A 14,070-nucleotide genomic window follows, 5' to 3' on the forward strand; every position below is an offset into this window, starting at 1 on the left:
ATAAAATTGCGTTCTACAGGTGATTTCTACCTTTTTCTTTTTTCCTTTGTACTGTAGAAACTATTGTTCTTTTCACCTGGCCTATTGTGATGACCTGCTGCTGCTCCATCGGAGAAGATCACCTTCTCCAATGTCTTGCTATTACCATGATCAAATTAAACTCAAAGCAGGTATTCTCAAACTAGCTGTGAAGTTTGCTGTTTCTATTCCGAACCTGAAAAAGATCTTGTGCCCCCAGAGTGTGCCTGTAATATTATTTGGTCTAATAAAGGATTATTTTCCATACATACCCTGGCCAAATTAATCTTCTTTTCTTCAAGTCATCATTTGGGAATCTTCCTTTGCTCAGAGTATTATCTTCTGCTTACTGATGCTCAGGTCATACTGAACTCCAATTTTATTTCGTGCAAGGACCCTGTGGCTCCAGAGCTCCCCTGCTAGTAAGTTACGGTGCCTGCTGATACGTAGTTTTAAGAGGTAGCTGATAGTGCTAGATTTAGGGATATGGAGAGAGAGCATGCGTGTCTTCTGGTTCTTTGATTACTTGACTCATAAGTAAATTTGAAGAAGAAATAGGATCTATTAATTTCAGTGGTTTCTACAGTGAAATTCAGCTGGAACTTGATCCTGTTCTGTGGCAAGCTTCCCACTGAGTTTAATATCAGGCCCTTTGATACCAGAGTGAGTTGTTTGCAGTCAAAATTGATAACGGTGAATTCATGTTCATTAAAAGAGAGAGAGCTATGTTTTTAATTATACAGAAGAGGAACAGGAAATTAACAAAAGCTTGTTTGGTTTGGTTATTATGGTACTGAGATATGTCACATCCAAGGGACAGCAAAACAAATACCAGTTATGCTGATCTGTATCTGAAGCTGGTGTTCAATTAAACTGTCATATATCTTCTGTTTGGGGGAGTTTTTTATTGTATTTTTCCTCTTTTTTGAACAGAACACTTCTGTATTATATATACTCACAGTTGTTCACCTGTGGCTCTTTTTTGATTTTTTCTGTGGTCTGCTTTTATTTTCTCACTGTAAACATAATCCATATGTGCATATAAGCATACGAATAGTTTGGATGATGTCTGTAGCATGTCTTGTTAAAAAGGCTTCTATTATAATTCATTTATTGCATTACATTTTAATATCAGCTGAGAAAAATAATCCCCTAAGACTTTTGTGTAATTTCAGTCACAGTAGTATAATTTAATGGAAGCAAAGTAAAAAAAAATCAAAACCACAACTGAGTTATAAGATGTTATAATAAGTTGAATAATTACTTTTCTTCCTAGAGCTATTGAGATGTTTTCTGCTTTAGAACGCTAAGTTTGTCATAATCACAGGATCTTCTCCCAGTACCCTTCTAGAGAGTGAGCACTTTTTTAGAGATGGTGAATTTTCACTTTACTGCTTTCAAGCTGCTGGGTTTTGAATGTACAAAGAGAATACTTTTTTTTTTTCTCAAAGTAAATGTAGAAAGAAAAGTAACCTAGAAATAAAGCTAAGACACAAATCCAGTTATTTGTCAATTCATCAAACTTTATTAAAAGGAAATTTTCATCTTTTTGGCAGGTTTACTTTTTTGAGGTTGTGCTTATTTAAGAAATATGGTGGCTTTTCCCTGGGTGCGTTCCCATATGCATAGCACATTCCTACAAGTATCAAATGTACGAGTTGTTGGGTTTGAGCTGGGATGAAAGTAATTCTGTACCACTGTCCTTACTTGGTCACAATTCACATGTAAAATGATGTGATTTTATCAAAGTATAAATTGCATGGTTGGCAACTGTAATTTTATGCAGGATTAGAAATTATGACATTTGTGTGATTACAGTCAGGGTTATATTTATTTTCCTTCTGTCTTTGTATGAATTCCTCTTACTTTGCTCAAAGCCAATCTTGAATTTCTGCTTAGAGAAAATTGATGACGGCAGCCCAACATTTATACCATATTGTGTATTAATAAATGATCTGTCTGCGTGATGAAAGATAACTTAATAAATAAGCAACTTTTAATTTTAGCTTTACAAGAAATATGGGAAATGTACAGATAATTTTGCTTTTATTGTTAGGACGTATCACGTCTTATGTAACTAGTGTGTTTAGTAGAACATACAACTGTGGAAAAATTCTATGAATGATTACATATAATTAACACTAGCCTTCTAGAAGTATTTTTCATGGGTTTATTTATAGAAGTTTCTTTGCATTTTTCTTTAAAGTGAACTCCCTGTTTTTCATGTTAAAAAAATACTGAATCAGCTTCTTGCTAATATAGAAAATACAAACATAATATGGTTCAATAGAGAAAACTATGAGAAAAAACAGCTTTTCAAGATTGCCTTGAAACTTTTCTGTGTACACACACAAAAATGCACACACAGTTTTTACATACTTATATATTTGAAATTTATTTTTTCAATATAGCTTTTATACAGCCTATACATATACAAGATGTGTGGAAATTCTAAGCTTTATAGTAATAAAGGCTGAGTTAATTTGAAGCTAATCTATTGATAGAAGAGCTTCTTACTTAACCTTGTAGAAAGTTTTTTAAAAAAGTAAAAAAGAGTAATACTTGAGACAGTGTTTTTTAGAGTTTATGACTAGCCTAGGCTGAGTAATATCCTGGAGCAGGCATTCTGCATTTTTCTCCCATTCTTAAATATATTACTCTTTTGTTAGAGAAGACGAGACCTTTTTGTTTCCATGTGTATCGACAATGATTAAGTCAACCCATGAGTCATTTTTTTAAAGCTACGCAGAGGTTATCTTGTTTTGATTAATAAAGGCAGTGCTTGCTATTTAAAAGATTATCTGCTTCAGCTGTTTATCAGAAGGATAAGCAAAGCTATCAATTACAGCTTTAGATAACTTGCAAATGACTAGTCAGGGTCCTCTTATTCTACTAGTTAGAGCAATAACTTGATGTGGTAGAGCACAAAGACTAATGCCGTTTACTGCAGCAGCAGCTAATGTCAGTGAGGATTGCATCCTGCCTTAACTCTAACAACAAAATCTGCTGTGATTTTGGCCTGAACGCAGTTCCATTCTGCAAGTTAATCTAAGGACCTGGTTTGTCTTTGAAGCACAGAAAGATCCGATCTATTTCCTGAAGCACGTAAACTGGCAACACAAAGCTAGAGGATTTGTAGATGAGACTGGTTAGGGGGTTTTATAGCAGAAACAGAGAAGTGCAGATCAGTTCCTGATGTGAAAAATGATAGAAGTCTTAGACATAAAAAATAGTCCAAAAAAGAGACTAGTTTAGTACAGGCCAATAAGAAGAGAGAAAGAAAAAGGAGTAGGCTCTTGTGCAGAATGTAAATCACGGAGGGCGGTGAAGCTGAGAATGAGGATCCTGGATTTTCTGTGATGAAACACAGAAGACTGGAATGAGGAACAATAAAAAAATCAAAATCTGGAGAGGTGAAATACGTCAACAACCAAGACTTGCAAAGATGTGAATTATGGATGAAAGAAATACTTCTAGGTGTAGGAACAGTCAACAGAAATAAGTTATATTTTCACTTCTTCAGTATTTATATCCATACTTTAGCTATGAGCTGTCAGCCTTTATAATTCTGTTTGGCCTGTGCGCCTCTCCTTGGATGTCAGCTGCACTCTTGCTGCAGCAGCTTGTTCCATGGACTGTTATATTAAAGACACAGCACTTATTTAGTTCTTCCAGTTTAGTGGAGAGTTGAGAAATGCCAGTTTGAAATTAAATTTTTTTGAAACAGGAGGATTTTTATTTATTTTCGGTCTTCTTCCAAATCCAGCAATACCAGTGGCTGATCTTGTTTAGCCTGAGACTTGGATCATCTTGGCTTAGCTTCCACAAAAAGATTTTGTTTTTGACAGCTTCATTTTTCTAGTAGAATGAAGCTGGCTTGTGAAGCCATTGTTACAGAAGATGATGCTATCTCTCGGCTAGTTTCATTAAAGGATTTCAAAATCCCTGCAGTAGCTTTCATCTGGACTTGATCAATGGGCAGTCAGTCTAGCGAAATAAAATTCAAATGAGGTATCCCTAGTAGTTCCTGGCAGTCCGGAGATGCACTGTGGAGCCACTACCTCTGGTCACTTCAGTGTGTCAAGCTTTGTTCTTAGATGTGAGAGGCTGTAATAAGCAGAGCCTAAAGGGTGATTGTACTTAGGCAAGGCAGTGTGCAATAGGATCATCAACTGTGCCCTAGCCTGTTGCAAATTCAGTGTCAACCTTTGCCAGTTTTTGTGGTCTTTGTCTCAGAGCTTCAGCGAATCTGTTGAAAGTGTGAGTGTGGTCGGGTTTTCTAGTTGATGTTGTAATGGCGAAGGTGAATTCTTGAGAATGCACCCCTAAATCTCATCAGCAAGCAGTGCGTTGGGGAACAGCTCATCTTCACTCATGTGTTACCTCTCTTCCGTCAGTTACTACTTGACTGGGCACTCCTTACAGAGTTAAGCCTTCCTTTCCTACTATATTGACAGATATAAGGTGTTTATAACTGTAGTTACTGAACAATGTTGAATTTGCAAAGCACCAGTATTTCTGTGGCATTGCATTGTCCGTGCTACTTGCCGTCTTGTTTCCTGCGTTATGTGATCACCAGCAGCTAAGCCATGATCTGAGCTGTCTGGTCCAACTCTCCTTTCCTGACCTCAGTGTCCTCTCCAGAGCTCGGATGCCACTGGCAGCTACAGCTTGATAGCAATTGGGATGTGTTAGTTGCCTTCTGGGAGCACATCTGGTGCAGCTTCATCTGAAAAGGATACAGTTTGTGTGCTCCAAGACTGTAAACTGAAGCACAGTAAGTGAGGATGTTTGGGAGATTCTCTTCAAAAGTGCATTTGTGATCTAAAATAAATTAACAATGTAGACGCAACCTGTACGCCCTGTTTTAGCAGTGAGGCACAGGAGAGACTGGTACAGGTTGTACTTTCTGTGCCTTCTGGCTGGCAGAGTACCGTTATTTCCCAGGAAAGTGCTTGAGCGTGGAGAGCTGTCATGCATGGGGACTCAGTGTGCATGACATGGGCACTGTGACTTCTAGGGACCAAATGGGTGGTAGCGGATGTTTGTGTCGTGCATTCCATGTCCTTCTCTTTCTGAGATAACACTGGTTGTGACAGTGACAGTTCAGTCCGTATATGCAAAGCACTGTGCAAATACACAATCCCTGTAATATAAAATGAACGTTATATTTTGCATTGGTTTTATTTTGGCATAAGTTTATGTTCTGTTGCAAAGTCAAGAAGAGTGCAAATGAGCTTTAAGAGCTTTTTCTTATGAAATCTTTCAGAATTGTTCTGCACAGGTTGAAGTAGAAAACAGATTTGGAGTCTCATGTAGAATCAAAGCAAATGAGACTGAAAGGACACCCAGAAGCTCACTACACTTCATCTGCTGCCCAAAGCATGTCAACGTAGCGTTCTTAAATGTCTTTTTCCCCACAGATCTTTCTTGCAGGAGTTTCAGTGACAGAGATTTCTTGGTGCCTGCAGATACTTTACAGCACTACTTCACTATCCTCGAAGTTACACGTGTTTCCCACTATGTAACCAGGATATTGGTTGTTGCAAATTAAGTCCATGACCTTTTTCCTTGCCAGTCTAGATACAGAAACAATTACTCTTTGGCTCTTTCAGAAATCTTCTATGTATTTGAAAATTTCTCAATAGGCTTTGTTAGCCCAAAAGCTTTATTTAGGGCTGATATAATTTATCTTTTGACTTTTAGTAGGATATATAAAGAAAAGGCAATTTTCTCTCTTTTTAACTTCCCACTGATTGATACAGAGTTTGCAGAAAACGATTTTAACAAGGGAAACCTCATGTAGCATATTTTATGTTTATTATAAAAGGATGAATTGTAATCATTCGTTATGACTTGGGATTTTTTTGGTTTTTTTTGTTTTTTTTTGGTTTTTTTTTTAGACAACAGAAAGGATATTTGCCTCCTCTATGAAATAAGAGTTTATTGATATATATGTGTACCTCCATTATGTGTGCAAAAAATCTCTAAAGATACTTTGTGAAGCAATGCAAAAAAATAAACTCCTTTTCCTGGGAAGGGAGTACTGAATATACTACTATGACTGTTTATACACTTAAGTAATTCTTGAAAAATTATTGTTCAAAGAATCCATTCTAAACTTATCTAGTCAGAAGACTCATACCGCTGTTTTGGAATCATTGTGTTGATGTTTCAGGCTTCCCACATGGTCTTAGGAAGCTTGGCTTCTTCCTTCTTAGGAAAAGTTTTATTTTTCAAGGGACATCACTGCAAGGATATTATAAAACTACCACGAATCTTTTGTAATAATGGATAAAACATGCATACTCCCGAATACATGCATTTTCCCAGAGGAATGAAAAATGTTTTGTAACTTCAGACATCTAGTTTCACCGTGCAGTGAGGTCAGATAAATTGTATCTTATAGCTAGAGGAATATGAAGAAAAATGCTGACCACACGGGTTTTATGTCATCATTAGGTGTTAATTTCTTGTGGCAGTAGAGTCCCAATGCCCCAGTCAAGGCCTCCAACCCCTCTGTACTGGGGACTCTCATGGAGGCAAAACAGCCCCAACCCTGCCCAGATGGTCCTTTTATTTGAAGTTTTGACAAGACAGCAGGTGACTGAAGCAGGCGTTTGGATAAGTCATGAGGCAAGCATGTTATGGCAAGTAGCTTAACAATCTCAGAAGCCCTGGTTACCAGTTATTTAGCTAATACCACATGTAGTTTTATAGACATATGCAGAAAAACCCCAACTAAAAGAATGCATTAGGTTGTTTAAGTATAAAGTAGTTAGGATATAGTGTACTGCTGAATGAATGAAAACAGTTTAATAGAACAAAAAGAACAAATTGTCCTGTTTTTGCACAGCCCACTCCAAGAGTTAAAGGCAAAACCTAATAAACTTTTTATTTGTTTTGTTTTAGAACGTCAAGCGTGTACATCTATGGCCGGCTCCAGCGTCCTTCCCTCCAATGTGGCTGGTATCAGCAAAGAGCTGATCGAACTGCAGCACCTCATCCAGTTCCCGGAGGAGGTTGCCAGCATTCTGACCGAGCAGGAGCAGGAGCTCTACCGGAAAGTCTTACCCATTGACTACCTCTGCTTTTTAACCAGGGATTTGGGTAATGCCGAATGTCAAAGCAAACTGCCGTCTATCAAAGCTTCCATATCTGCTACTATTCTTTCTTCCCCCAATGGTGAACATAATGCCGTAGAAGATCTTGTGACAAGGTTTAATGAGGTAAGACAAAACTTTAAAATTACATTTCATAAGGGTTATTACCTGATTTGTGGATTAGTTATTTCCTTTATCTCTCAGAGATGAATTTAGCTGTAACGACAAATTTTTGAAACGTAAATTAAGATGACCAGGGGATTTAGCTAAATAACTTCCACTGAATTTAATAGGAGTTATGTGACCGATTTGCTCAGTCAGTTTGGAAAACTGCAACCTAAGTTTTTCCTGCACATTGTAAAGTAAACAGGAAGAAAAAAATTAGAGACTTGTATTTCTTTGTGTTTATATTGACAGTATGGGGTATACTTTCAGTCAGTTTATTATTTTGTTCAGGAGCTAGAGTTTTATTTATTTGTTTTGGATTTTTGTAGACTAAGCATGGTCTTCTAGCACAGAAGTATAATAATCTAGAAGTTCTTGTATTCTCTATAATAGAACTACACTAATCTGGACTATTTATTTATTTATTTGTTCACTATGTGCGTCTTGAATGTTGCTATACAAAGTAGTGTCATTTAGCATGGCATTTCCATAAGCCAAATTGTGAATGCTTTACTAAGATTTTACTTTATTTTTAGTATGGTGATATTCTGATAACCCCTAAATAAAACCTCATGTTTTAGCTGCAGAAAAAGTGGAACAATTTCTTTCTTCCTTTTTTTGTATGTGAACCATATGCAGTGTTAGCAGTTTCTAGATTCATAGAAGTGGAATAAAATGAAGATAGTCTTGACTTATGCTCTTTTAGTTTGTTATCCACTGCATTCTTATGCTTTAATAAGAGATGAAAAAAAGACAGCACAAAATTAAGTAAATAGAGCAGAGTATGTATTAACCCCCAGTGAATTTCCTGCTTCCTGGGCAAATAAGAATCAGTGACTGAATATTTAGCATGTTTCGAAGTGTTCCTCTTTCTTGCATGTTATTGAGATTTAGGAAGTAAAATAGTATAAATAAGTTGGCTTCTCTCACGTAATTCTATTATGGGAACATAAATAAAAGTTGCAACTACAATGTTCAGTCTTTAGGCAAAGCCGAAAAATTGTTTAAATTCGCTGTAGTACTGTATTTAGGTAGACACTGTGGCTGGTGCATAGCTGGAGAGGAATCTAGCTACTGACCCAGCCAGGGTCCTCCTTCCTGTGGTGCTTCTCTTATGGTGATCACCATGGTGAGGGCAGCGGGCAGAAGGTGAAGTGGTCAAGCTCTAGGATGTCTTAGTGAGGCACAATGCCTGGGCAGTTTGTTAGGACGTTTTGCAATTAGCTGTACAAATCAGATTGACCGTCATGTCTTCTGACACTGAACAGTGACAGAATTGAAGAGCAAGTAGGTAGTGAAGAAGTCGTGCCAGGAGTGACTGGGACTATTGCATATCAATGAGAATTTTAACAGTAAAGTTGCCTTTTGGTAAAATAGTCAGTGTTATCTTTTAGTATTAGAGGTTTGTGACTTTGCAAATATTTTTTGTAGCCTAGCATTACTTGTCTGGTAACGCTACAGGACAATTTTTCATATAATTTGAATTAATTCCTGAATATCTGGTGCATGGATTATGTAATATTTAGGGTAATGGATTATTTTAAGTATAATTTGGAATAACTTTTTTTAAACGTAGCTGTTATATGTTTAAATGGAGTTATTGTACAATATTGACTGCTTATAATAAATCACTGTTTTGCTCTCTGCTTTATCTTATGGTGGAGTATATGAGTTGCCATAGCCAATCACAAGCATGAACTTTCAAAATGTCTTTGTTTATAAATGGCAAGAAAATTCTTGTGCAGAGAGTCATGCTTTTGTTGGCAAAAGTCAGTGAGCACTTGCTGATTTTTTTTGGCATTGCCTATAGAAATACTGAAGTGTATTTATAATGTGGGAGCCAGAATGACTTTTAGGATGACAAGCCCCTGACACATAATGGGAAAAAAATCATTTCATGCCATTGTTCTGTTAAATGAGCAATTATAGTATATAGAGGATTTTTCATAAAGCAATATGCTTTTTAGTAATTTTTCTGATACTTACTACATATTGATGAGGAACACTTTATAGCAGTTCTTACACAAAGGAACTTATTTAATAGAAAAATACTGACATTTTCATGGAAGCTTAGATTGAATACTAGTATTATTTACTGTTTAAATTCCAGTAACTCCCAGAAACCCCTGTTTTTGACTGAAGGTGAAAACTCCCATTGACTGCAGAGTGCAAGATCAAGTGGTAGATATTGGGAAACATCATATGGTTCCCTTATACTTCAAATATGTTTGCTGTTACAAACCTGTTGTTTTCTAGGTGTGAATGATTTAAATATTGTTACTGGTGAGATACATAGAGTATGAGTATCTTCTAGTCATTTGTGTAAACCTTTCTATTTACTATCGGCTAGTGTTGCTTAATATGAATTACAGTATTTAGACCTCAATGGGGTCTAAAGGGAATAGGAAAGACTTACATAGGAGAAAGCACTTATGGTGAGTGGTCAGCCTTACGTTTGTCATGGAAACGGTCTACAAAGATTTGCAGAACTGAATTAGAAATTAATTCAAATTCAGAAACCAAGTTAAGAAGCACATAGTGAGAAATGTGCATCACAAGTAACTTCACACGCAAAAAGAAAAGTTGTGGTCGTGCCTTAGGCCAGAAGGACTTTGCATTCAAGTGGGATGTGTGAGCCTGTTCCTTGATGAAAGGTGAATAGGCTTTTGTCCAGCCAGACATTAACCAGTATCTTAGTGTTACACAGAATCACAGAATTGTAGGGGTTGGGAGGGACCTCTAGAGATCATCTAGTCCAACCCCCCTGCCAAAGCAGGTTTGCCTAGAGCAGGTTGCACAGGAATGCGTCCAGGCAGGCTTTGACCGAGTGACAATGCAAAAAATAAGTAGTGATGGGTGGTATAAATTTAATTTGTGGGCCCTGCCTGATTTTTTTTCTGTTTGTTTGTTTGTTTTGAAAATAGTAGCTCTATCCCTGCTTAAAAGGCAAGGTAACCAACTTAAATGTTTAAGAGAGCTCCCTTGTTAATGTCTTTGTGGCAAGGTTTCCACAGCCTGCTTATGCCTTGCCTGAAAAGCCACACAATTTGTTTTTAACCTGCAATAATCTGAACACAGTTGTCATAATGTCATTGTCTGCTCAGGGTGTCCATGGACCGAGTCCTCTGTATTATGGAAGAGATGTGATTCGCTTACCTCTGGGAGCTGTGATAACCATTCCCTGTTTGGTGAGGCTTTAGTGAGTGCTTTGACCTTGAATTCAGGGGTACAGCAAGGCATTCTACTGTAGCTGGAGGTACCTATATTTCTCACAGATACTGGATGAAACTAGTAACTGTGTGGCTTTTGTTTCTGGTATATGAAGATCTTATTAAAAAAAAACCACCAAACAATGAAGATTGGAGAAATAGATTTACCTTTATTAATATTCACAAAGGATGGAAATTACAGCACTCTAGATCCTCTTCATGTATAGATTTTTTTCTTTTCACTGTCAAGAATGCTAGGGAAAAAAATTGTAGTAGGGCAAGTAGTGTAGAGACATGAAATATGGATAGCATGGATTAAAGCTACTGTCAAGCGCTCCATGAACAGTGGCACAAACATACAACTGGCAAATCCTGTGCTGTGGAGTCTGGGAAACAGAAACTGCCTTTGTTTAAGAGAGGGTGGTTATGGATTAGACCTGACATACGCTTACTAGAGGGGATTACGGCGTTATGTATTTCCCTGTGTCTTGTCATGGATTTCGAAGAATCAGTTTGTTCCCTGCTGTGTTAATCAAGGTGGCTGCCATGACAAGGAGCTTGAACACCCAATGACTTGTTTCAAAAATACGTTGTGAGAAAGGTTAGTCATGAATGATCTGCTTGAATCCCACCAAATAGGATGGGATACATTCTCGGATTGTATTTCATCTGTATTTTAAAAGTTTCAGGTCATTTCAAGTCTCAAGTCTGTACAGAAATTCACAGGGAAATAAAATATTCACAGGAAAATAAGAATCTTATAATCTGCTAATGTTGGAGTGTCTCTGCAGGATTTACTCTCTCTGATGGAATTTTCAGACAGATAGAAGTTCATATGACATATAACCCAGTAACTAAAGAGTGGTAATATTTACATATATAGACACATTTTTTTCAGGCTTCACTACCCTAGAGGTACTATAGAAAGATGATAAACATGGTGAAGATTGCCACTGAAGTTTAAATAACTTCTATAGTGCTGCTATAGAAAGCCTGGTCACTACTGTTTAAGAAATAGTTCATTAAACTAAAGTTAAAGTAAAAAATAACCAAAGAATTGGAGGACTTTTCAACATGTGGAGTAGATGCCGTAGACTTGAAAAAGGAAAAGTTAAAAATGATGGATAACCACAGAAGGATGAGAGATGCAGACAAGAGATATTACTAAATCTACTGCATACGATGCTGCAGAAAGACTATGGATTACTATGTAATAAATATCAGATATTTAATGGGGAGGAGAACAGAACTGAGAGAAATGATACAATGCTCCTAATGGATTTGGAATACACATACTTCAGAATGAATGAAAATAAGTAAATAGTTTTATCTGCTTAAGAAGAAATGCATCCTGGTGTTCTGCAATTAGCAAGGTGCTAATTCCCATGTAAAGAATAGATCCGGTCACTTTCTTGGAATAATATAATAGTGTGGCATCAAACACTGAAAACCAAACTTTGTTGGAGTAATACAATAGTGCGGCATCCAATGCTGAAAACCAAACAGGGAATTCTGTTGGATTTAGAAAAAAGGAGAGAAAATCGTATTGTGTTCACCTGCATCTACAGCTCTTCAAGGCAGTGCACGCACTATCTTGGACATCTAAATGGGGCTGAAATTGAAACTTTATTGGAAATATTCTTTTATAATACTGTGATTAAAACACAGTTTTTTTCAGTTGTTCCTTAATCCTGATGTTTGTATCAGATTTAACAAATATGCAAAGTCCAAGGAGAAGTTAAATTACTAAAAGGAAAAAAATTAACTGCCATGCTTTTAAACCCCAGATACGTTCCTAAACTTTCATTGATTCAGTGGTCACCCTCATTTTCTAGGGTGGCAGATTGTAATCTCAACTGTTGTAAAGTTTCTGTGTTTTGACTTCTTGTCTTTATTGTATAGAAAATTTAACAAAAAAGCTTCGTAATATTTCAGAAGGCATTTAAAAGAGAAACTGAAAATGCATAAAGTAACTTTGTTTTTTATTTAATGTATTATGGGAGAATTGGGCACTAGAATGGATCCTGTTGTTTTTTCTCTCACTTTTTCTTGCAACAGCTTGAGGTTTCAAATGGTATCAGAGAAATGGAATGATATTTCTGTCTCTGTAACCTATTTGTCCTGAAACTCTGTTTGTGTTATACATCTTGTTCCTATGGGCTGTCTGTTTCTTTACCTATATCCCTTACCCTATGCCAAATATTCTTAAATGGTTTAGCTTTTTAGCTTTTTTTTTTTTTTACTGTGCTAGCAGAATGTAAAGCTGTACTGTAGCCTGTGCCATGTGTACACAGACAATTAAAGAAGGTATTTTGCTATTTGGTTTTTATTTATCGTAAAGATTTTGGGCTATGTGCATTCAGTATCACCAGCTATAAATAAAGCCCGTAGTCTTTAAAAGTTCGATTAAAATTGTAGTTATATGATAGTGGAGCCTTGGGTATGACATGTACTCATCAGCAAGACGCAGCTGATATTTCCTTTGCTTCTAATAATATCAAATTGATCATAGTCTTGTAAGAGCAAGGCAGGGGATCAAGCTAGAGACAGGTATTATTTCCTGTTAGTAAATGTCATTAAAAGCTGATTGTGAATTAGTGGCTACTGTGGGAGGAGGAGAGTCAAATACAGTAACATGTAGCTTTGCAAAACTGTTGGCTTTTGGATTGTCTAAGACCGTGCATATAATAAAAATAATAGTAGTAATATATTTTCCTGCTCTGATAGAGCACTGACTACCAGAAATGTAGTTTTCATGGATGTATAAAAACGGTGGGAGGAGACTATTTAGGAGATTCTGCAGAGTTAGCAGAGCCCTGGTAGCTGGGAAGAGATCAGGAAAATGGTACCTAAGTGTGTTTTAGGACCCTGAGAACCGTAACAACATACTTTTTCCGTCTTGTCTTTGTTGCCTGCTGTGCCTTTCCCTTCTTCCTGTAGTTCTTTTCTCTGATTCTTGTATGGTATTATAAGCGCCATGTGGCCCTTACTCGGTATCATACCCTTATGATATGCCAAAGTCTTCCTGGGCATCTGTTTCTTTTTGTGTATCTTTACCCTCCCCAACTCTCGCATGTTTATGGTTTTTACTCCCAGCCACTCTTCTGCCTCTCGCCAGCAAAGCAACCACAGAAACATAAGTTCAACGTGCATGTTGTAAACATTTATTTTTACGTAAACATTTTAAATAATTTCAAGCATTGCTCAATATAAACATGAAGAGTGTCTTGTAACTTGATCTTTCTGGCCACAGCTTCAAGTAAAAGAAAAGCAATAAAATTTTAAAGCAAAATGAAGCATTTAATTTTCCATACTTAGATATGGGTGCAAAGCAATTGTGATGTCTCTGATTGACAGTTGCACCAGATTGAAAGATCGTTCAAACAGCCGTCTGAAGGTAGTCCCACTATGGAACTGAAAATGAAAAATAAGAAGTTCAATATATGAGGTGATTTTTTTGGAAAGATTGAATTCCCAAAAAATAAGCTAAGAAGGTAAAAATGTTCAAACTGCTCCAGATTAGCACTGCTGCTGGGGTGGTTTCATCATTAACTAAGTCATTCTTATATTCAATA

General features: G+C 36.8%; 1 protein-coding gene across 2 annotated transcripts in view; it reads left to right on the top strand.

Moving 5' to 3' along the window:
• Window positions 1–14,070, top strand: part of PLCE1 (phospholipase C epsilon 1) — a 139,583-nt gene that overhangs the window by 70,453 nt on the left and 55,060 nt on the right. For both annotated transcript variants that reach the window (XM_063337769.1, XM_063337770.1), the window contains exon 3: window positions 6,931–7,247. In XM_063337769.1, the coding sequence (XP_063193839.1) occupies window positions 6,931–7,247 (317 nt within the window). The remainder of the gene's footprint in view (window positions 1–6,930; window positions 7,248–14,070) is intronic.

The sequence above is a fragment of the Chroicocephalus ridibundus genome, chromosome 6, assembly GCF_963924245.1.
Source record: "Chroicocephalus ridibundus chromosome 6, bChrRid1.1, whole genome shotgun sequence".
Lineage (NCBI taxonomy): Eukaryota > Metazoa > Chordata > Aves > Charadriiformes > Laridae > Chroicocephalus > Chroicocephalus ridibundus.